General features: G+C 36.1%; 1 protein-coding gene and 1 pseudogene across 3 annotated transcripts; both read left to right on the top strand.

The window, feature by feature from the left end:
• The first annotated feature begins 12484 nt into the window (after positions 1 to 12484).
• OEP16-3 (Mitochondrial import inner membrane translocase subunit Tim17/Tim22/Tim23 family protein) lies at positions 12485 to 24007 on the top strand. Of its 3 annotated transcripts, none has more exons than XM_086447370.1 (3): positions 12485 to 12643; positions 22271 to 22610; positions 23597 to 24007. In XM_086447370.1, exons 2-3 carry the CDS (start codon positions 22280 to 22282, stop codon positions 23740 to 23742), a joined length of 477 nt encoding a protein of 158 aa, XP_086303496.1. In that variant the 5' UTR covers positions 12485 to 12643; positions 22271 to 22279; the 3' UTR covers positions 23743 to 24007. The 3 variants fall into 3 exon arrangements, with proteins under 3 accessions (XP_086303496.1, XP_086303498.1, XP_086303497.1); XM_086447372.1 differs by having other exon boundaries at positions 12492 to 12643; positions 22293 to 22610; XM_086447371.1 differs by having other exon boundaries at positions 12504 to 12643; positions 22230 to 22610.
• LOC147398210 (UDP-glycosyltransferase 92A1-like) lies at positions 12650 to 22222 on the top strand (annotated as a pseudogene).
• Positions 24008 to 24737: the final 730 nt, after the last annotated feature.

Genomic DNA, 24737 nt, shown 5'->3' with positions numbered 1-24737 from the left:
AATTTTCGCCAAGGGTTATCTTGGATTTTGCTCAGTTGCCGCCAAGGGTTATCTTGGATTTTGCTCAGTTGCCGCCAAGGGTTATCTTGGATTTTGCTTAATTGCCGCCAATGGTTATCTTGGATTTTGCTCAGTTTCCGCCAAGGGTTATCTTGGATTTTGCTTAGTTACCGCCAAGGGTTAACTTGGATTTTGCTCAGTTGCCGCCAAGGGTTATCTTGGATTTTGCTCAGTTTCCGCCAAGGGTTATCTTGGATTTTGCTCAGTTGCCACCAAGGGTTATCTTGGATTTTGCTCAGTTACCGCCAAAGGTTAACTTGGATTTTGCTCAGTTGCCGCCAAGGGTTATCTTGGATTTTGCTCAGTTACCGCCAAGGGTTTTCTTGGAATTATGCTCAGATGCCGCCAAGGGTTTTCTTGGAATTATGCTCAGATGCCGCCGAGGGTTTTCTCAGAACTATGCTCAGATGCTGCCGAGGGTTTTCTCGGAACTATGCTCAGTTACCGCCGAGGGTTTTCTCGGAACTATGCTCAGTTACCGCCGAGGGTTTTCTTGGAACTATGCTCAGATGCTGCCGAGGGTTTTCTCGGAACTATGCTCAGATGCCGCCAAGGGTTTTCTCGGAACTATGCTCAGATGCCGCCGAGGGTTTTCTCTGAACTATGCTCAGATGTCGCCGAGGGTTTTCTCGGAACTATGTTCCAGATACCGCCGAGGGTTTTCTCGGAACTATGCTCAGTTACCGCCGAGGGTTTTCTCGGAACTATGCTCAGATGCCGCCGAGGGTTTTCTCAGAATTATGCTCAGTTTATGCTCAGATTATATTCAAATTATGCTTAGTTTATATTCAAATTATGCTCAGTTTATACTCAGATTTTACTCAAATTTATCTCGGATTTTAAATCACACACTTGCACAGTTGTTATATCAGTCAAGGATAATTTTTTAAATTCAAGGATCTGACACTGCCAGTGAGAGCTCACGCTCAAGGACCTGACAACCTTTTAATTCGGGGAGAGCTTTACCCTCAAGGATCCGAACACCCCGACGGATTGCTAAATCAGGCTGCAAAATGAACTGTCACTAGCTTTGGCATTCAGATATCGCACTATCTACCAAAATAGATTTGCTATCTAGTTTGCTTCAACCCTCTGCCAAAGAGGGGCATCTGTAGACACCCCATTTTTGCATCCGCCTGATTAATCAACTTGTCAACCCGATCGCAATGATTCCCAATGATGGATGTGTATTCCATTGCTTTATTTTGTTACCAGATGTGTTTCAGAAATCCGGATGAGGTATCTCGAACTGACAAAACCTTAGAAACCACGCTACACTAGGAAAATACGATCCTAGAAACATAGAAATCATCATCTTGCAAACAAAAAGAAGCTTTACGATAAAAATCACTAAAAATTGACCAAATTACCAAAAACCCCTAACCTCAAAACAATCCTAGAGCCTACGTTACGCTTAGGTAAACTCTCTCGAACACATAAAATAACAAATCGAAACCAAATAAATCATTTCACCAATTTTAACAGAATTTGACAAAATTACGAAAATGCCCCTCATAAAGTTTACGACCATTTCACAGAAAAAATTTCATAAATGATACAAACTAATATTTTCATTGAATTTCTTACGAAAAACTGATTCTAAAACATCCTAGAACATTAAAAACCGACTTAAAACGTGAAAAGTCCTCTCCGGGGGTAAAACGATAATTTCACAATTTTCATAATTAAAAATTTTGAAATTAATAAATAAAACATTAAATAATTAAAGTGAAACATTAATGAAATTAATTTAAAATTTTGAACCGAAGAAATCGATCAATCGGGCTTTCAAGTAAAATTGTTGAGGGTTCGTAAGATATTTCTTTAAGGACCCCTCCATTTGGGGGTCCAGAGAATTAAAGAAATAATAGAGGGGGTTCTCAGACTGAAGTCAAGGTATTAAAGTCAATCAAGTGAGACTGAAGTCAAAATTAAAGTCAATTAAGCAAGACTGAAGTCAAGATATTAAAAGTCAATCAATTAAGACTAAAGTCAAAACATTAAAAGTCAATCAAATAAGACCAAAAGTCATAATAGAGTTCTAATTAAATAATAACTCAATCAAATAGAGTTCTAACTAAAAAACAATTCTACCTAAAACAATTCTAATTAAAATACAATTCTACCTAAAATAAGTCTAACTAAAACATAACTCTAAATTAAAAGAACTCTAATCAAATACTAACTCTATCCAAATCAACCCCTAAAAGCATCTATAAATAGAGGTGCTCACACCCTATTTTCATATCAAATCATAAACCCTAAGAGAAGTAGGTCTAGAAGCCCCCATAGCATCCCATAAACCCTAGTTTTGGAGCCCCAACTCCTTACCTAACATCCCTCCTTCAATTTTAGCCTAGAAAACACCTAAAAGTCTTCCAAAAATATCCCAAAATCCACAACAAACTTGAAGAGTTTAAATCCAAAAATAAGGAGATACCTTGCCTCGGAGATCCGAAATCAAATCCGGAGACAAAAGAAGCAAGAGAGTACGGTACAAGGAGTTGTTTTTGTCAGATCTGAGGGAACAAAATCCTTGTTATCGGAAAGGTATAAAAAATTTTATTTTTATTTTTATCTAGGTTTTTAGCAATGTGATTTATTTGGGAAGTTAGTAGAGACCGGCTTTGACCGGGCGGGGTTGGTGCCTAACACCTTCCAACCCCGTAACGTGATCCCCGGACTCTTTTTCTCTTTCGTAGATTAGTTTGCCTTTTTTAGAGTCAGTTTGGTTCCTAGACCTTAACAACTTGGTGGCGACTCCCAAACCTCAAGGGTCAAAAGCGGATCCGCGCACCCCGCGGATCGAGGGCGCTTTCAACTATCTGAGTAAAATCCAAGAAAGCCCTCGGTGGTAACTGGCTGAGCATAATCCAAGAAAGCCCTCGGTGGCAACTGACTGAGCATAATCCGAGAAACCCCATGGCGGTAACTAGTTGAGCATAATCCGATAAAACCATCGGTGGCAACTGACTAAGTAAAATTCGAGAAAACCCTCGACGTTAACTGGCTGAGCATAATCCGAGAAAATCCTCGGTGGCTACTAGCTGAGCATAATCCGGAAAAGCCCTTAGCAGCATCTGAGCAAAATCCAAGAAACCCTCAGCGGTATCTGAGCAAAATCCGAGATAGCCCTCGGCGGTATCTGAGCAGAACTGAGTAAGATTCAAAAAAACCCTCGACGGTATCTGAGTAAAATTTGAGATAAACCTCGGTGAAAACTGAATAAAATCAGAGATAACCATCGGTGGCATTTGAGCAAAATCCAAGATATCCCTCGACGGCATCTGAGTAAAATCCGAGATAACCCTCGGTGACAACTGAATAAAATCAGAGATAACCATCGGTGGCATTTGAGCAAAATCCAAGAAAAGCCTTGGCGACAACTGAGCAAAATTCAAAATAACCCTCGACGACATCTGAGTAAAATCCGAAATAATCCTTGGCAACAACTAAGCAAAATCTGAGAAAACCCTCGGTGGCATCTGAGCAAAATCCGAGATAACCCTCGGCGGCATCTGAGCAAAATCAAAGAAAAACCTTAGCGACAACTGAGCAAAATCCGAGAAACCCTCGGCGGTATCTAAGCAAAATTCAAGATAACCCTCGGCGACATCTGAGCAAAATCTGAGAAACACTCAGTGGTATCTGAGCAAAATCCGAGAAACTCTCGGCGGTATCTGAGCAAAATCCAAGATAGCCCTCGGAGGCATCTAAACAAAATCCGAGACAACCCTCGACGGTATTTGAGCAAAATCCGAAAAACCCTCGACGACATCTGAGCAAAATCTAAGAAAGTCCTTGACGGCATCTGAGCAAAATCCGAGATAACCCTCGGCGGTATCTGAGAAAGAATGAGTAAATCTAGGAAAGAATAGATGAATCTAAAAAAGAATGAATAAATCTAAGAAATAATGGATGAATCTGAGAAAGAATGAATAAATTTGGAAAAGAATGGATGAATCTTGGGAAAGAATGAATGAATCTGGGAGAGAAAGAATGCCCTATCTATGGTTCTAGGTGAAAGAGTAATGAGCTATTCTCTGGGCAAAACCAAATATGAGATCAGAAACGCTTTTGTTTGAACCTTAAGATTTTTTTAAAAATTTTAGGAATTTTTTTACTTCTTTGTACCTCAAGGATTTTCAAAAAACTGCTATCAAGAGGGTAACCTTAAATTCGGGATTCCCATTATCCTTTAGGATTAACATTGATCAAGCTTGAGAACAAAATATCCCTAGTTTGATAGGAAGCACTACATTGAAGATAATTGAACACAATTTTTTTTTTAAAGAATGCCCCTAGTGTAAAGGGAAAAATTACACGCTATAGAAAAAAAAGAGAAGTGCTCGTTGTTTTGAAGATTTGAAATCTTTGATTACTGCAAGCGCAATAATGATTTAACTTTTAACTTTGACTTTTTATATTGAGGATTTTGAGTCTGGCTCAACAAAATATTTTCTTTTAAGATTCATCATAGAATTCACCCTTCTTCCTTTTATTTCATTTGGGAAAGCAAAAATTTTCAGATCAATCGTAGACAAGATACTTGTGGCATCTGAGTCATTGTCTAGCTTAAGCTAAGTGTTGAACTTGATCATTCGAACTTTAAATGTTTCGGCTCAGATTGCCTTTTAGCTTTTCAACTCTATGGAGATTTTCTTCCATTTTTCTTTGTTGCTCTAACTTTTGCCTAGATTGTCCTTTCAAATTTTCAAACTAGCGAGTGGAATCGCCTCGACCCGTTTTCACTAAATAGTGGATAGGGGTTCGATTTATTAAATGGGGGGTTTTGAAATAAAGGAGTCGCCACCTAGTTTAGGTCTAGGAACCATAAATAACTCCAAACGGATATGGATCGGTCCACGGATCAAATATATGGGTAAGGGGTCAGATTACGGGTTTTGGAAGGTATTAGGCATCGAACCTGCCCGATCAACATGATCAGTCTCTACTACGATCTAAAATCATCCTATGGTCAACATACAAAGACTACAGTCAAGGTCACAGTCCAATCATCATCATCAATTTATGTTGGGTTTGCCAAACAAATCCTATGGCTAAAATTGTCACAATTATTACATGATCATTCTTTGAATTCCATAAAATATGGAAAGGTTTGAAAAAGTCCTGATTAGCTCCATGATTTAAAATCAATTAAGAAATTCCACCTGCAAGTATTTCTCAAATTGTCCAAAATAGAAATTGTCAAATTAGAGCTTAGGACCTCCAAGTTGGAATCTGAAGTTTCCCAAATTAGAATTCAAAAAAAATATGTGTTAAATTTCCAAATTAGAAATTTCAAAAGATACATTTTCCAAAATAAAAAATTTCAAAAAATGTAAATTTCTGAATTAGAAACTCCAAACTTTCCATAAATGTAAACCTTCTAAATATAAGGATGCAGAACCTTCTAAATTAAGAAATTGATAAAATATGAAATTCCTAAAATGGAAATTTATAAGTATGTGTATTTCCCAAAATAGAAAATTATGCAACCTCCTATTAGAAGGTTTCCAAATATGAATTTTCCAATAAACTGCAAATAATTTCTAAAAGGAGAATTGTATGAAAATGAATTCCCAAATTGGAAAGTTATGGATTTGCTAAGAATCACCAAATTGAAAAATTGCCAAAAACAAAGAATTCAAGTTATCACTTTTACCAAATTGGAGATTGATACATATCATTGCATAAAATTTCCAAATTTGGAAGAAAAACCCACATTCAACCAATTCTCAACATAATCAAATGGGCATGCATTCATGATTTTCGATTCTTCCAAAACAACTATTATTCAACGACATGCATGTTTATCAAGTCAAGAAATACCCTAACCACATGGAATAGCCTTAAAATAATGCGAGGATCTTGAACATCATCATAAGTCATACCAATTTAATTTGAGCATCATGATTGTGACATTTTAACATAAAAATTCCCTAATCCTATCAACATGCAAAAATAAATGTAAAGAAACTCCTAATCCTATCAATATACAAAAATGAATAAAACACCTAGAAACTTACATAAAACAAACTAAAGGATAAAAACATTCTCCTAGCCCTATCGGCATGCAAAAAGAAAATAAAAAATATATACAAAATAAATATTTTCCCACCCTATTGATATGCAAAAACAAAGGAAAACGTGAAGAACACCTAACCATTCTTTTAATCCTAAAACATACCGAAAACAAATAAAATAAAAAATGGAAAAACTATAGAAAACGATATAATACACCTATCAACATGCAAAATAGATTATAAAAAAAAAACACGTAAAAACTCCCTTCTAAGCTCATCGATATGCCACAATATACAAATACGAAAAAAATTCATCTTGACTCTACCCATACACTAAAAAGCATGCCACGAAAAATGAGAAGAAAGCGCGAACGAAAATAAAAACGAACCCAAGATAAACTCACCTATAGAAAAAATAAAAATAAAAAAATGACGAGAGTCGATTCCTTCAGATATGCAAGTACTTGCGTGCACTGTGGTAGTGGAGATGTGAGTGCTGGAGAGAGGAGTTGTTACGGCTTCCTAAGGAGAGAAAAGGTGTTGGAAAATAAGACTCAAAGCTGTCGTTGTAAGAGCTGCTGGAGCTGGGCTGTTGAAAGCAGTTGCAGCAGTGAATTTAGGATGATGGGTTGATGTAGAAAACGTGACAGAGAGGGCCGGAACGTTGTGCTACTGATCCAAGATTGAGTTGGGCAGAGACGTGGGCTGAGAATAATGTGAGCTAGCTACAGCAAGGTTGGAGGCTGGTAGAGGTTACTGTCTTAGATGGATCACGTTGGCTGCAATGGAATGAAGGAGATAGAGTGGGGCAGCAAGATGCCTTTTTTCTTTCTTCTCCTTCTCCCTCTTCTTTTGTTGCTGTCCAAAACAAAGAAAGGAGAAATCGGAGAGAAAAATTGTAGAGAGACATTGGGGAGAGGGCTGGTTGAAGGGAGATGAAGATTGAGAAAGGGCTGGGAGATGCAAAGGTTGTTAGAGTAATAAGTTGAAGAGGGCAGTAAGGACGTGAGTGGCAGATTTAATAAGGAAGAAGAAGTGGAGAAATGCCATATTTTTAAGAGAGGAAACCCCTTATCATGTTTGAGTAACAAAGGTTGGTTGTTTTGCAGAACGTGAGGGGTGAGAGTTGGGGCATTAATGGAGTGGGCTGTGTTACAAGTAAGTGGAGAGGATGAAGTGCAGTGGAAGGGATGGAGTGCAGCAAAGAGAGAGGCTGTGAGGAGAAGACATGGAGACTTCACAAGGAGGAGAGTGATCAGCCTGTAGAGGAGAGAGCCATTGGAAAAGAAGATGTAGCAAGGAGAGAGACGTGCACAGAGCCAAAGGACGTTCGAGAGAGGAACCGGAAGAAGGAAACGTCCTTCTTCTATATACAACCCAAAACCTTCTAATTTTCCTTTCTTTTTTAACGTGTTTTTTTCTTTCTTTTTTGCTTTGAATTCCTTTGGGAGAATAATGGAGGGGCGATCCCCCGCTACTCGTAACGCATTAGTAGTCCCCTATGGTCGATTGGTTTTAGCTTTGATTTTTTATTTCTTGTTGATTGGATTCGTTTTGCACGATCGGTTGGATTTTTATTCGTTTTGATTGGTCAATTATTTAAGAATTTTGGTTTTGAATTTTGAGTTTTTTTAATTTGATTTTTCATTTTAGTGTGTTATGTAATTTTTAATTTAAGTTGATTTGATTTTGGTTTTCTTGGTTGATCGATTAAATTTGGTTACTTAAATTTTTATTATTTGATTTAATTTCAATTGCTTGATTTTAAATTTGAATTTAATTTTTTTATTTCATTAGATTTTAAATTTTAATTGTTTAATTTTTACTTTGATTTTTATTAGGTTAAATTTTAATTGTTTAATTTTGAATTTGATTTTTATTAGACTTTAAATTTTAATTGTTTAATTTTGAATCAGATTTTAATTGTTTAATTTTAAGTTTTAATTGTTTAATTTTTTAATTTTATTTAAATTTTTATTATATTTTCCTAAGGATCGAGATCTCTAAGTTGAGTTTGGAGGTCGATGGGCATTTCGGTCATTTTTACGACTTTTCTTAAATTTCTCTGTTTTTATCGATTTGGGTCTCGTTAGGCTTGAAATCATGTTCTGAGTGCAATGGAGGTACTTTCGAGGTCTTTCGAAGGTCCAAAATTTATAAAGAGTATTTTTGTCATTTTATCGATTTTTGTGAATTTTTACGAATTCTAACGTGGGATTTCTTTCAGTTCCAATGTGATTATTTCTATGTTTCAAAGTCGTATTTTCCTAGTGTGGCGAGGTCTCTAGGTTATCGAACTGTATAGCAAACCTAAGTGTACGTGCTTGCTAAATCGAGTATAACGTGTGGCGATCCTAAGCGTGCGTAAATTTCTATGTTGAGTCGTAACGAGTAGGGGAGATGAAAAGAGTGGAAACGGAGGAAATCAGGGACAATACTCACAAGCCTTCGAGTTCTTTACGATCATCATTAGGAATTCACGATAACCGGAAGATGAATTGTCGAATTAGGTAGATGCAAAAATAGGGTGTCTACAGCGAGCATGCTCTAGCTTTTGCTTAGATCGCCTTTTCAGGTTTTTGATCTAGCGTGCTTTCTTTTCTTTTTTTTCTTTTCTCTGATTGTTGTCAAGGCCGCCGTCTTTTCGGATTTTCAACCTCGTGAGCTTGCCTTAATTTTTGCCTAAGTCGCCCTTTCAGGTTTTCAACTTAGCAGGCTTTTTTCTTTACTCTAATTGTTGCCAAGACCGTCCTTTCGGATTTTCAACCTTGCGAGCTTGCCTTAATTTTTGCCTAAGTCACCCTTTCAGATTTTCAATTTAGTAGGCTTCTTTTCTTTTTGAACTTTTGGAGTTACTATCTGATCATGCTTTACTACCTTCCTTGACTTTTCCACACAGTACTTAGGAGGACTTTCATGGGTAAGCTTAGGATTGGGTATAAAAGAAAGTGAATTCTAAGGCTTAAAAACCCAAATGCCCCTTGTGTGGCATTTCTCTTAAATTTTCTATTTTTCTTTGAATTTTCTTCCCTATTTTAAAGATATTTCTTTTTTACCTTTTTTTGTGTGGAGGAATATATATATTTTTTTATTTTAATGTGGTTGGGCCTAAAGTAATTTCTCAAGTTGCCTACGTACCCCAACATTTTGGGATCAGACCAAAACGTAGTTCGAATTTTTCCCTCCCCTGGGTTGGGTGATCGAGCTGAGAAAGAAAAAAATTTATTTATTTTTTCAAAAAAAGGCTACAAAGGGTTGACAAAGAAGATATTAAACTGGGTATACTTGACTGTTGAAGAGCCAATTCATAAGGATGAGTATTATGAAGAGGCCCATGAGGAAAAACATATTGATTAGTAGCAACCTCCTTCAATTGGAGATGCATGAAAGTTTTGTGATATTTTTGTCTTCTATTTTAAGAGACCTATGTCAGGGCATTTCATGTCGTTGTATTCAATGCTATTTAATTAGTATGTCATTTATGTTAGTCTAATGATGTTGGATCATGGTTGTTTAAATTTTTTTCCACTCCATTATAATTTTTGAACATAAATTGTCTCTATTATTATATATTATCATGGGTTGGGGTAGATTATCATGTCTTGAGGTCTAATAGAGAAATCTTTGGGATTCATGTTGGATCAACAAGGCGTGACATTTTCCATTGGTTTATAAGAGAAGACCTTAAGTCAATGAGGTATATCATCAATTTCAAAACACAAGTGGTATCTCAAATATTTATTAAATTGTTAAGGGGCATGTGAAAAACTATTTAAAAATTGGACCAGTCATTTCACAAACCCGGCCATGTAATTGGTTAAACCAGTTGAATCGATAGAATAAAATGGACCAATTAATTTTTCTAAAATTTGATTTTTTTTTCCAGTTGTGTTGACCCGTAGAAGCTAGCGGTTCTTGTCCAACCACTATCTACTCCACTTTCTCTCATTATAATAGTAAACATAAAGGTAATGGAAAATTACTTAAAGGACTCTAGAAGAGAGATTTATTTCTAAATAGTCCATAAGTTTTTGTACGATAGCTTGATATGACATTTACTAAACTTTTTATTTCTTAATGGTCCTTCATTATTGGTGAACTCACCACTTTTTTTATTTATTGTCGAATTCGACGCTTTTTTTTTATTTAGTGTTAAGTTCAAAATCTTTACTATCAAACTCACCACTATTTACAGTCGAATTCACAACTTTTTATTTCTTGTTGCATGACGTGAAAAAAGCCCATATTTGATGACCCAAGGCCATTGAATTTCATAAATTTGACTGACCAAGGCATTGAATTTTTTATTTAGAATTTTTTTTCAATGAGTCGAAATCGTCAAATTAATGGAGGATGTTTAGAAATTTGATGGCTCTAAGCCATCGAATTGGGGAACATTAAAAGTGTCAACGACCTTTGGCCGTCAAAATTCGGTTTGTACGTCGAATTTTCTGGTCAAATTTTCCAATTTTCATGTAGTGTTGAACTCAACGTTTTTTATTTACTGGCAAATTCACCACTTTAAAAATAAAAAGTAATGAACTCAACACTAGTAAAATACATCCATTTTCAATTTTTGAGGTATTTTTTTTACTAAAATACATGAAAAGATTGACTAAAAACTTGAGATAACGACTTGTTTAGATGATTTCAACCCAAAAGAATCATTCTTGGTCGATTTTCATAATAAATAAAAAAACTAAAAAAAGGATGAAAAACTCTTAGGGTATGTTTGATTGCATGGAAAGTCACTTTCCATGGATTTTGAAATCCATGGAAAATTAGTTGTGGAAAATAGGTAGGATTGGAAAATCAAATTCCATTGTTTGATTTCACTTGGATAAAATCATGGAAAAATATGAGAAAAAAGAAGAAGAAGAGAAGGAGGAAGAAGATGAGAGGAGGGGGAGAGGAAGAAGAAGATGACGAGGAAGAGGGAGGGGGGAGGATGTGGTGACGGTGGCGACGGCGATGGCAACGGTGGCGGCGACAGCGACGGCAACGGTGGCAGCTGTGACGATGGCGACGGTGACGGCGGCGATGATGGTGACGACGGAGGTAAGTGAGGAAGATGGGGGGAGAATGTAGTGGTAGTGGTGGCGGAGGAGGTGAGGGATGGAGAAGAAGAAAAAGAGAGAAGGTGGTCGGAGAGGGAGCCAACGGCGACGACGATGGTGACGACGACGATGACAACGACGGCGAGGTAAGTGTAATGGTGGTGGTGGTGATGGTGGTGGTGGTAGTAGTGGTGGTAGGGAAGAATTGAGGATGGAAAATATGGGTGGATTTCATTTTCCCACCCATATGGGTGGGAAAGTGAAATCCATGATTTAGTGGACTTTTTGAATGGGGTGGAAAATGAATTTCCATTTCCATGTGCAATCAAACACTTGAAAAATGTCATTTTCCATGGAAATTGATTTTCCACCCTATTTTCCATGTGCAATCAAACATACCCTTAGTTTTTTACATAATCTTGAAAATGACTTCTTACTTCTTAAATCCTTTTTGACAGGTTGGAGTATCTAAAACTTGATTCAGATGTCAAAAATCCAATTTTTTTGGATGAGAATGATGAGTTCGAACGGTTAGGACATTCAATCGTGAGAAATGTGAGAGATGAGGCCAGGTAGGTTAAGAAAAGAAAAGTTTAACTAAATGGACTATTAAGAGACGACATAAAACTTAGGGACAACGTAAAAAAAATTTCCCAAGTCAAACTCGATTTAGTACAAGTCAACGACGTTACTAATTTTGACTTCTGAGAGTAAATCACTCGGTGGCTTAACGTCCATTTCAACTCCCCCGAGTCGTCACTAGGTTTCACAACTATAATTCTAGAAGAATCAGAGCGCGCATCAAGCACATGGTTTTAAAACTCGTCTGAGACTGAGATGTATCGCCTAAGTTAACTCAGTATCAGGGTTGAATGATACCAACTCACAAACTTATTTGATACATCCACGTATCGTAAGATAAGCAAGACGTCTCAAACGGGATTTTTCAAAATCTCGTCCGTGACAAACGATACCTAACAACAATAAATAAATTGCGAGACAAATGATATGTATTAGACAAGATTTTCAAAATCTTGTCCGAGTTAAACGAGACAAACGAGTTAAAAGTTTTCACCTTTATATTCTTTCATCAAAATCAATTTTTTTCATCTTTTAAACCAAGTGAACAAAAAAAGTAAGATTTTAGGGGGAAACTTCATCTTCTTCATCCAATTTAATAGGGAATCATTTTTGAATTTTTTCAGAAATTTTCAGATTTTTTAAATGGTTAAAAACCATTGTCTCAGTATCGAATGAGACAAGACGTATCGTCCGAGTTAACTCGGTATCTGGGCTGAACGAGACGAGACGCGAAACCGAGTTTAAAAATCATTCAAGCATTCCATTTATCTCTCGTATTTAAGTCGAGAAGAAAGAGAGGGGAAACTAGGGAACCACCCCAAGTCCCCAACACGAGACAGAAGAGGAGAAAGTAAGGTCAAAAGAGTGATCTGTTCCAGCCCCTCATAATATATCTCTCTCGATTTCTTACGCACACAGGTAGATCTATTCTTCTAACCTTCTTTCAGAATTTTCATTTCGAAATTTGATCTCGTCTTTCTTGTTTTTTATACTATTTCAATCTATCTATCTAAGGTTTCATTTTCATAGTTTGAATTTCGAGTTTCTTTTAATTAAATTTTGTTCGTCTCCTTGTTTTCTTGGCTGAAAGTTCGCGTTTTGAAGTTCTAATTCATGGTCTTTTTCTTTAAATCTAGGGTTTCCTTTTTCATAGCTTGAATAAAAAGTTTCTTTTAATGAAATTTTGTTCATTGCCTTGTTTCTGTTGTGTGTCTTGCTACTTTCAGCAATTTGGAAATAAAAAGATGGTTACTTCGAGGGTAACCTGCCTCCTTAGATAGATTTTACTCTGGAGAAAAACAACTTGCTTTTTTACATTCACAGAAACAGATTAAATACACCATTCCTGCACTTCCTACTAACAACTAAACCAACATTACAACCCACTAACTACATAACTCCTAGACCACAACCTATGCAACTGACCACTAATTTCTCTACAGAAACCCACAACCTTTAACTACCTAACTGAATAAAACCGTCACATTTCCATACACCCTGAAGCACCAGATCCAACTTGCATGTAACATGCCTTACCCCTCGGAAAAAAAAACCCTGTCCTCAAGGTTTATGTCAGGGAATTGTTCACACAACTTGTAGTAGGACTCCCATGTGGCATCGTCTTCCTCCAATCCTTGCCACTTGATCAAGACTTCAGTAGCAGCTTGGTTCCCCCTTTTTATCATACGCCGGTCTAAAATCTTATCTGGTTTAGGCTGAACGATTCCATCATCATTTACAATGGGTAGAGTCGGTTGTACTTGGACATTGTTTCCCAAATTTCTCTTCAAACACGAGATATGGAATATGGGAAGAATCTTTGCTACTTCGGGAAGCTTCAAATGATAGGCCACCAGTCCTATTTCTCTAATAATTTGGAAGGGCCCAAAGTGCCTTGGTGATTATTTAAGAGTCTTTTGTAAAGCTAGGGATCGTTGGCGATAAGGTTGGAGGCAGAGGAAGACCCAATCACCTATTTCAAAGGAGCGCTCTGTTCGATGCCTATCCGCCAATTGTTTCATCTTCTGTTGAGCTTTTTGAAGGTTCTCCTTGAGGATTTATAGGATCTGATCCCTGCTTTTCAGGACCTGCTCCACAACCTGCACCTTAGTGGTACCTCTGATATAAGATAGTAAACGGGGAGGAGGCACCCCATATCTTGCCTCAAATGGTGTTAGACCTGTGGCTAAATGTGTATTGGTGTTATATTAATACTCAGCTAAGGAAACCCATCGATACCACTCATTGGGTCGTGTGCTACAGAAACTCCTTGAGTAGTTCTCAAGACACTTGTTTTCAACTACTAACATCATAACTTCAAACCCTTTTGAATCCACCTCACGGGAGTTCATGAACACATTAAGAGCTCGAAAATTGGGTAAGTTGTATGTGCAACCCATTTGTGAAATTGAGCATCCGATTATTAGAATTCTTCACAATTGGCATGGTTATTAGGATTCTACTCTTAATTTAGATGATTTTTCACAATTAGAATAATTTTTTTGTTTTCCATTAGGATTATTTATTTGAAATTATATAACAATTTAAGTGGCTCTAGGAAGCCCAAGCAACTTCTATGAAATATAGCATATCCCAAGGAGGTTGTTTGACTCACCTACTAAGTGAGTCAACCTGTTTATTTGCTTCTTTGATCCCTGAACCTATCAACTGATCCCATTTCATCTCAAGTTGTTACCCTAACACTAAAACCTTAATTGATTCTTCGATAGAAAATAGCTAATAAATTTTGAATCAAAGAACACTTTTGCAACTAAAACACGAAATCCTAAGGCATTAACAACTTAAATAGTAAAAATCACCAACGATCAAAACAAGAAGAAGTCTTAAAAAGAAAAATAGATTAAATTTTTTTAAAAAAATCCATAAACTTACAGAGAAAACCAGAAGATCGAAAAGAGAGCGCTTTTGAAGGATTTGGGGGAAAAAAGGGCTTTGGCCACTACAAGAGATGAGAGCTCGATCTATTGAGAATTTTGCTTGATAGATGTGTTAAGAACCCAATTGGGTCTAACCTGATTCAAGCAGTTGTTCTCAAGGCCGGAGCCAAGGGTGTAGAGCTGATAATGGGCCGGGTGTGGGTCGGAGGAAGCTATATCCATATCCTTATCCAACTCTATATCCGGTTATCCGCATCCAACTTTTTACCCACTTTTGCTAAGGATATCCATATTCGACTATTTATCTAATTTTTTAAAGGATATCCGTATTTAATTTGTACTCAAATTTCAAATGGATATTCAAGTCGGGTATATATGCCTCATTGTGAAGATGATGGAAAAAACCTTAATTATGGGTTATACATATATTTTATTATGAATTTATCGTATTAAATTCAGATACAGGATAAGACACATTGCTATCTGACCTTAAAAATATCTGGATAAAATAATTACAGATAAATTTATCCGAATTTATAATCGTATAAAAAAATTGTACGTATGCTTGAATAACTTTGGTAGGATGAGTTGATTAAGTTGATATTATCCAACCCATTGCTAGCCCTACAAATGTAGGCGAGACTCAAGAGGGGACAACTCGGTCGAAAAATCTAGAGTGATCCCTCAATAGTTTGATGAATATTAAAGAACCCCCTTTGTTTTAATTTCAAATTAATAATATGCCCCTCTGGCCAATTTCATCAAAAAAATCCAAAGTTGTAAAGATACCTTTCAAATTTGGATCATTTAAAGATATTTTTGTGTTTACAAACTGATGACATGCCTCACCTATTCCAATTAAATTTTCTCAATTTTTTAAAGATACCCTTTCACATTTTGATCAATATTACATATACCTCATGTACTTTGAAACTGATGACATGCCCCCTTATTCTTAGGATTGCAACCTCAGTGGGTTGGAGGGTAAACCCTGGCTCAACCTAAGTAGTAGAATCCACAACCCAAGCTCAACTCAAACCCTGGTGATGATCTAAAAGCACTCTTCATTCTCTGAAAAAAAATAAAAAAAATAAAAAAAATAAAAAAAAACGGTGTTCTAACATAGAAATCTCAAATGGAGATGCTCTTACAATGACACCATCCAATCCATATTTCTTTTCTTTTATTTGGATACACACTTTTCTTATTGAGGAAAATTCCTTAACCTCATCTTCACATGGCTTCCAAAAAAACAAAAAAACAAAAAACAAAAAACAAAAAAAAAAAAAAAAAAAAGAAAACAAAAAACAAAAAACAAAAAACCATAATAGGATAAATATAAATTAAAAATGATTTTTTTTTTTTACCATTCAAATTTAATTTTAAAGTCTTGGATTAAAAAAAAAGGTACTTTTTTCTAATCTGAGCTAGACCAAGAAACATAGAGGGTTGTGGTCTTACTTGGCCGATATAGAAAGTGAAACACTTACCTTATTAACAGTGTAAGATTTTAAGCCTTACTAAGGGTTGTTTTGCTCAAATGAATTATCACATCAACAATCCTACAATATAGTCCTCTAAATTTCATCAAACAACTCAAATAAAAAAAATAAAAATCCTTTAAAGGTTGATTCAAGGTTTCGAAAACGGACGAGTACCGAACTTCCACATTACTTTCAAACTTAAAATTAAAATTCATAAAATTTTGTCCTTTACAACCTTGAAGCATCAGATTATGTTGTCAACAACAAATTTCATGATCTACCTCGAGATACAAGAAACAAGATTGAAAATAATTTTTATTGATTTGATAAAAATAGGAGTACAAATCTCAGTACATTTGTTTTAGAGAGCGTTTTCCTCTTATTAACAATCAAATACAAAAATATGTTGTAGATTTCTTATCTTTAGACTTTACGATTGATCAACTAAGAAGTAGACTTTTTGATTTGCAGAAGAATGGTTGGGATGTTTGATTTCTGTCGAGGTTTTCTATAGATTTCCTTCTATTTGGGTTCTGCGCTTGATCGACTGAGAATGATTTCTTGACTTTCGGGAAAGGACTTTAGGACTTGATCTTCTCTTTAATTAGAGTCTAAGTATCTCTTGAAGAACCTTATTTTATCTCTAGAGGAGGATTTGAGAACTTATAGAGAGAGAGCTTTTATCTTCTAAGATAAAGTGATCTCGGTCTCTTACCAATGAGGGAGACTTTGGTATTTATAGACTTGTGATAATTTAATTTTTCAACTATACCTCGACTTAATGAGTTTTGATTAGTTGGTATAAAGGTTAACTTCGTCCAATTTTAATTTTGAGGACTCTATGGATTATTGATGGGTCAAAGTCATTTATTTAAGTTTAAGGCCCAATATTTAATGTGGATCACCTAGATTTGTTTAGATCATGAGTTTTATTTGTGATAGTCCAAGTCCAAATCATATGAGGTCCATCCCAATCAATGGGTCCCCATTTTAGATGTGTAGGCCAAACTTTGATTTTAGGCGCTTTCGGATATAGTCATGCTAGAGTGTCCTCAAGCTAGAACCTCATATTGCACTTCATAACATGAAGGTGTATAGGAACCGTAGATACTTTTCATCAAAATATGCGTGGAAAAGCATCTATGGTTCCTATCCACTTTCACGTCATGAATTGCGATATGAGGTTCTAGCTTGAGGTCACTTCAATTATTCTTTAATTTAGAAAATTGTAAGGTCTCCGACATTTATTTTAATTTTAATTTTTATACGCCAAGGTGAGTCCAAGAATTCTTAGTAAAGATGAAATCCTTACTAACTTAGTAAGGCTAATTGGACTTCACCCATACTAAAGGTGAGAGCGTGACTCACTTGGCCCTTTATAGGCAGACAATGTGGGCCCCAATTCGGCACAAATTACAAATTCCAGTTCAACCCCGCTCATCTATTTCGTCATCGTGCCCTAACTACTCCCTCTTTTAAACCCTCACAACCCATCGAAACATCGATGTATGATAAACAAAAGTCAGATGGAGAAGCCTAAAGTAGTGGTTCTCTTTCTATTCATGGCGCAAGGCCACACCAACCCTTTCCTTGACCTTACCCGATTCTTGGCGTAAAGAACCCTATCACTATCGTGAGCACCCTCGTTAACATCTTTAACCTACGCCCATGTTTCATCTCCTACTCCACCATTAATTTTGCACAACTCCCTTTCCTGGAAACTATACAAAACATCGACACCCTTACAAACCAATCAACAATCTCAACCTTCTATCATAACTCAGAGGCCCACCTCAAACCTTCTTTCCACTGTTTGATCTCTCAGATCACTCAATCTAACGGTGGATGTCCTCCCATCTGTATTATATCCGATATGTTCTTAGGTTTCACAGTTGATGTCACACAGCTTTGGATCACGACACATGCCTCTTTACAGTTTTGGACCTTACGCTATGTCCATCTACAACTCCATTTGGACTCATTTCCTACATAAGCTAACATGCGCCGATGTGTTAACTTTACCTGATCTCCCAAACGTCACAAATCATCGATTCCAACTGTCCAGCAATATGAAAGCTTCAAACCCAAACAATCCATCATCTCTGTTTGTTAAACAAGCTTTGTACTATAAACAGTCCGACGGTAGTCTCTGGAACATAGTCGAAGTGATCGAAAAATTGGGAGAAATTTTTTGGAAAATCTGTTTGCGCAATTGGGCCTTTGCTTCCAGTTTCAGCTCAAGAGTACTATAGAGGAGGGTAGGAACCTGGGTTGTCACCGCTAACGTGCACCGAATGGCTTAACCTAAACCCATCAAAATCGTTTCTTTACGTCTCATTTGGATCTTAGAACAACATCCCAATCGCACAAATGAAGGAATTAGCAAAAAAGTTACAGCAAAGTGGGAAGAGTTTCATATGGATTCTTCGAAATCCAATTGGATTCGATTTTAAAGAGGAATTTAAATTTGAATGGCTGCCAGATGGGTTCTTGGAATCAAAGTTTTATTTAGGTTTTGATTCTGGGATAAACTTGAAGATGACGGATTTCTAGGATAATCTTGTCTTCAATCATAAGGTTTTATCTTTAACAACCTTCAAATCTTAAGAAGATATGATTTAGGAGAAGTAGAAAAATGGATTTTTGTGTTAAAAAAACAAAGATTTACTACAAGACATTGAATATGATGGTTTGAAGATAAGATTGAATAGTTTAAAATTTGTTTTGAATAATTTATCTTAGAAATTAACAACTTGGAAATGCCAGATTTTGTGGGAGAAAAATCATGAGGTTTTGAATAGATGTTAAAGACATGGACATTTAGGTCATTTTATGTGAATCTCTCATATAAAACCTACCTTTGTAGGGCTAGCAATGGGTTAGATAATATCCATTTAACTGACTCATCCTACCAGAGTTATTCAGGTATGGGTACTATTTTTTTTATTCGAGTATGAATTCGTATAAATTTATCTGGATATTTTTAGGGTCAGATAGTGATGTGTTCTATCCGGTATTTGAATTTAATACGGTAAATTCATTATAAAATATATGTATAATCCATAATTAAGGTTTTTTCTATCATCTTCACAATGAGGCATATATACCCGACTTGGATATCCATTTGAAATTTGGGCACAAATCAGAAACGGATATCCTTTAAAAAATTAGATAAATAGTTGGATATGGATATCCTTAGCAAAAGTGGGTAAAAAGTTGGATGCGGATAACCAGATATAGAGTTGGATAATGATATAGATATAGCTTCATCCGACCCACACCCGACCCATTGTCAGCCCTATACCCTTGGCTCCGGCCCCGAGTCCAACCGTTTGAATCGGGTTGGACTCGATCTGATTCTTAACACATCTACCGGGCCAAATTCTCAATAGATTGAGCTCTCATCTCTTGCAGTGGCCGAAGCCCCTTTTTTTCCCCAAATCCTTCAAAGAGGGATGAGATGGGATCCAAAGTTATTCCTGAAGTCTATGGTAAACTCCAAGCCTATATTAAAGATGATGCATATGGGAGGACTTCCTTTTGGTCTGTTGATATGGGAGATTGTATAATATAAAGAGGTTGGAAGTGGGTCTCGGAGGCACGTTAGAAGTTAGAGATGGTGGATTGGGTGGTGAAGGCATTTGTTCAAACCTAACCAATTCACCAAAAGCATCTATGTGTAGCAACATTACTGACTCCCATCTAAAAGTATAATTCTTGAAGAAAAGATATCAGAATTCTTTGAAAAATCTTGGACCAGAAGAACATGAGAACTTTAATAATGACAAAATAACATGAAGAAAAAAAAAATGAACCTATAGCTAAGTTACTTCCAATGGTGTTGTATTTGTCGCAAACAAGTTCAAATTCTACAAAATACTCCCCTTAAAGTCGTGGGTTGCCTAAAATAATGATCAGAAGTGGACGGATACTGAAGAAATTGGACCATACCAGGGATGTTAGATGGCAATGAATGAGGAGGTGATTAACTGGTTCACTACTTGTTTACATTGCGAGGTCTAACATGGTCAATCATCCATCTTCTTTGTCAATTTGGGCTTGAAAAAGTAATTATTTAGGGGAATTCAGGATTGGTTTCTTGGTGCATAACATATAAAAATCTATGAAATTTCCCAAACTATTAGTGGAGTGCAACGAAATGTAGACCTCAACCTTGGGATGGCAAATGAAATTTAAAGAGTCTGGAGTGAACTTTTCAGATTGGATTGCTAGGAAAGATGTATTTGAAGAGTTCTTTTTTGTAACATCTATTATCCCCACCATCTGATATAGTTAATATTTTGTATGGTGTTTTTTTTGGAGGGTAATTGGGGGTTTAAGTGGACCTCTAACCGACTAAATTAATAAGATAAAGCATTACAGTCTAACATAGCTTTGCCCCTGGCATCCTCTCTAATGATACTATTTAGTATGTTGTGTAAGAGAACTGCGACCCTGCATTCTTCCTAATAAAAAAATAGAAAGAAAAAAGAAAGAAAGAGAAGCAAGAGCAAAAATTGGGTACTACATAGCCTATCAAAAAAAGAAAAAAAGAGGTTTATTTTTTATGAGTATAAATTTAATTGAAACCAAAACAGGAGGATGAAAGGTCCTCCAAGAATACAAGAAAGCAAAATAGAGATAAAACAAAAGAAAAAACAGAGGCAGAAAACACTGCCAACCACAAGGAGTGAAGCTCAAGCCATATAAGCACAAAATCCTTGAAGAACAACAGTTCATACTCTATGTTCAATTTGCACCAATAGAAAAGAAGCTCCAGAATCTCCAAAATCGATAGTGTGGATCAAAATTCAAATTTAAATTTTGATTGTGTTGTCGTAGTTAGACTAAATTTTAGTAATGTAAGGTCCTGCAGGGAGTGTTTGTACTAGCAATTGTAACCAAATTATTCAACTTATTGGAAATTTATGACTAGATTGCGACTTTCTTTCTTCACTGATTTCATCACTGCTTTTTCAATAAGTCACGATTTTTACGAGTGACTAAATCACAAATTTTACTATTAAATCAGGAAAAGAAAATTTTTACCTTGGTGACCATTTTATCGATGAAGCATCAGATAATTAGGATGCATTGATTTTGATGATTATAACCAATTGTTGAACCCTAACTTGGACTCATGATTGTAATCTCTTTATACTTCAGGCAATATGAACCTTGAATACGCTGTAGGCCGTGGTTACTTCTTGTTGATGCATAGATGATATTAATATGGGGTTTGGTGATTTCATACTGTAATTTAACATGAGATTTGATGATATAATATGAGAACACCACTTAGTAGGAACAGTTGTATGGCCCTAATTCTAGCTCAATTTTTTTTTTTTTCCTTTTTTTCCTCAATATTTTTCGGATTTTACCAAATTTGCCCTTTCTGACTTATTATAAAATCCCAACTTGGTGACTGATTGACTATTATGCATACTAGAGAACGCTTGGTCAGAGTTTCATTTGAGATTTCTTGTTGTAACTTTTAAGTAACCATTCAAAATTTTCATAGCTATAAAATATGCAGAAATTCGTCTTTCGATTCAGTATGCTGATGTTATCTTTGCTCCAGTTATGGTTAATGAATGAATTTTTTTCATGTTATGTGTTTCACCAGATTCATTGGTGTCTGATTACTAGGAATTTTATTGATATTGGTATTCATTGGATAGTTTTGAATAAAGACCCTTGGATTCTTTTAGTTTTGTGTTTACTTTGTTCGCAATATGTCACCACTTGTGCATTATATGTTGAAAAACTGGATCGAGGGCCGTATCAGGTTGATGGCCAGTGTAAAATGATGTTAAATCTTTAAATTGATCTGAAATTGTTGATTTGGCAGAGTAGTATGTTGGGTAGGATTGAATTCATGTTCTGACTGCAACATTTGTTGACCTGTGTAAATTTTTTTTGCTGGTGTTTAATTTAAGGGAGAAAGTTTCTAGTGTGTCCCTCCAGAGCTCTTCACTTAATCTATTTTTAGTTTCAATGCTTACTTATGAAAAAAAATTTAGTTTCAATCAATTTCCCAAATTGACTGTAATTATTTATTTGGCTAGTTTTACTCATTTTCCTTAATTTGATTTTAAATTTATTTCTACCTTGCAAATAAAGATTCTATTCATATGGTTATACTTTGATCACTTTGAAATTAGTCGAGAACCATGGATCCTTCAGAGCTCAGATATTTGGAGAATGATGATACCCCGGCCATGAAAACATTCAAGGGTGCTACTATGGGTTTGGCTGTTGGGACTATTTGGGGCACAGTTCTTGCCACTTGGTATGATGTGCCTCGTGTGGAGAGAAATGTTGCTCTTCCGGGTCTTCTAAGGACCTTAAAGATGATGGGTAATCATGGGCTGACCTTCGCCGCAATTGGAGGGGTTTATATAGGTGTGGAGCAGTTGATGCAGAACTACAGGATGAAGAGAGACTTCTTCAATGGTGCTGTTGGCGGTTTTGTTGCTGGGGCTTCTGTTTTGGGTTTCAAAGGTATGGACTTCTGGTTTCTATGTTTTTCTTTAATAATTCTTCTAACTACTTAAACAGGTTTTTTGTTTGCTTCCCCCCCCTCTAGTTAATAATTATTGTGCTTGTGGTTCAAAATATTGGAATGTATCGGTATAGGCCAAGACCGATATGAAACATTGACCCTGAAACATGGAATGTTTCGGAATAGGCTGACACCTTATCAGTTTTTTTATTAACCGAAACATTCAATTGATACGATATTTTAAACCAGATTGTGCTTTTAATTGTCAAATTTTTTTAGGAAAATGTTTGGATAAGTTTCGATAACACTGGATATCATGACAACTGCTTTGTCTATTGACCCATATGCGTTTCTCTCTTAAATTCGTTCAGCCTTCTTTTGTGAATTATTCCTGATAAAAGAGGTTTTGGCAATTATTTGGCCCGGGGGGGGGGGGGGGTTCAGCTCAGTTTAACTCTCAGAAGAATTAGAGAAGTTTCAAACAAACAAGAAAAATTAAAAGTAAGGGATTTTTTTTGGGGATTATACGAATGATATTTTTGGGTTCCTCCCCCAGAACCCATCGACTTCAATCTCTCTAAACACAATGTCTTGTTCTTGTTCTGGATTAGTAGCGTCTCATTGTATTTAATGTGTGTTTGGGAGTAGATTAATCAGAAAATGTCTTATCCTAACTTGACAAGTACCGTAGGATATCGTATTTAATGTGCAGATCTCTAACAAAAGGAGAGTTCAGATCAACTTTAATGTCTTGTCTTATTATGCAATCCTCTTAGACCGAGCTGGAATCTTGAGGTTGGGGGGATTCGTTGGCTAATCCTTTCCCTTATTCGGATTCTAGAAATGAATTTGTTAGACACACCAAAATCATGTCGTTGAAATTCATTATCTTGGTTTGTATTGCCTTCCAGATATTGTTTCTTAAAATCACAAATTTTTGTAGTCAAATATATTGAATTTGGGTTTTGGCCAATTTTTTTTACAGCAAGGAGCATTCCGATGGCAATCGCAGCTGGAGCCTCTTTGGCCGTCACTTCTGCAGCTTTGGACATCGGTGGTCAGACAACGAGAATGGACAACGGCAAAGAGTACTACCCTTACACCATGGAGAAAAGGCCCTCTGTTAAATAACTTGCTTTAAAAAAGATTTTTGAGGGGATGTCTTTTAGGAGAACTATCGGCGTGCTTGTGAGCTACCGTTCTCTTCCTGTTCAGAGATTTAAGGATACTGTTTTCTCTTGTTAATGTGTTTTCTTTCCTGTTTTCACAGCCTGAAAGGAAAGGTAGAATGAAATCTGGTTTCTCATTTGAAATTATTTCTTGAACACGGTTGTACTAATTCGAATGTTTCTGTAGTTTATTCGCATAAAGGATGGAGAAGCGTGAAGTTGATTTATGAGCTGCTTGATTAAAAACAAGGGTGATTTTGCCAAAATGGTAAAGATCGTAAAATTGCTGCACCAGTCTGATTTTCCAAAAAAAACAAAAAAAACAAAAAAAATTACCAAAATTGTAAATGATTTTTTTTTTTGTTTCTTCTAAAATGTTAAGGTTTCTAAAGCCGAATAAGTCAAAATTGTAAATAATTCACCCGATGTCCATGCTGACCCAATCTGGTTTGGTTCGGTCAATTTTTATTATTGCCCAAACCCTAGCTAATTGTGCCCAAACTTAACCCAAGTTCGGGTTGAAACCAAGAGGTTCGGGTTTGGTCTTCCCAAGTTGCAACCCTAATAAAATCGATTATACGTAAAGACTTACTCTCATTCAAGGCCCTTTAAAACAGGGAAGCAGATCCCAGATCCCCTGTGATGCTTTTCTCCTGTAGTTCATGTGTAATTTCAACTTTGCCCCGAAATCACTTTTAAGACATTTTAAAATTTCAAAGTTTTCTCAGTTTCTTGACCAGTTTTTCCTGCAGAAAAAAATAAATAAAAAGCGGGTTTGATCATTAAAAAAATAGAATCCCCCAATCAGATGTGACGTTGACAATTATTAGAGGGTATTTTTGGGATCCTCATCTTTCAACACTCGTGGCAATATCTTATTCACAAATGAAAAATAGAACAATGAATCTTCAAAGCAAAACAATGGACTCTCATACAGCTGTGATTTCTCCATCCAAG

Source organism: Akebia trifoliata, chromosome 7 (genome assembly GCF_017979445.1).
Source record: "Akebia trifoliata isolate Shusen 1 chromosome 7, ASM1797944v1, whole genome shotgun sequence".
Taxonomy (NCBI): Eukaryota; Viridiplantae; Streptophyta; class Magnoliopsida; order Ranunculales; family Lardizabalaceae; genus Akebia; species Akebia trifoliata.
This window is presented reverse-complemented; position numbering and strand designations above follow the sequence as displayed.

Bases quoted from the DNA above. Each gene is read 5' to 3' on its own strand.
- OEP16-3 (XM_086447370.1), top strand. From the start codon at position 22,280: ATGGATCCTTCAGAGCTCAGATATTTGGAGAATGATGATACCCCGGCC. The intron at 22,611-23,596 runs GTATGGACTTCT...TTTTTTTTACAG, and splicing joins TTCTGTTTTGGGTTTCAAAG to CAAGGAGCATTCCGATGGCA.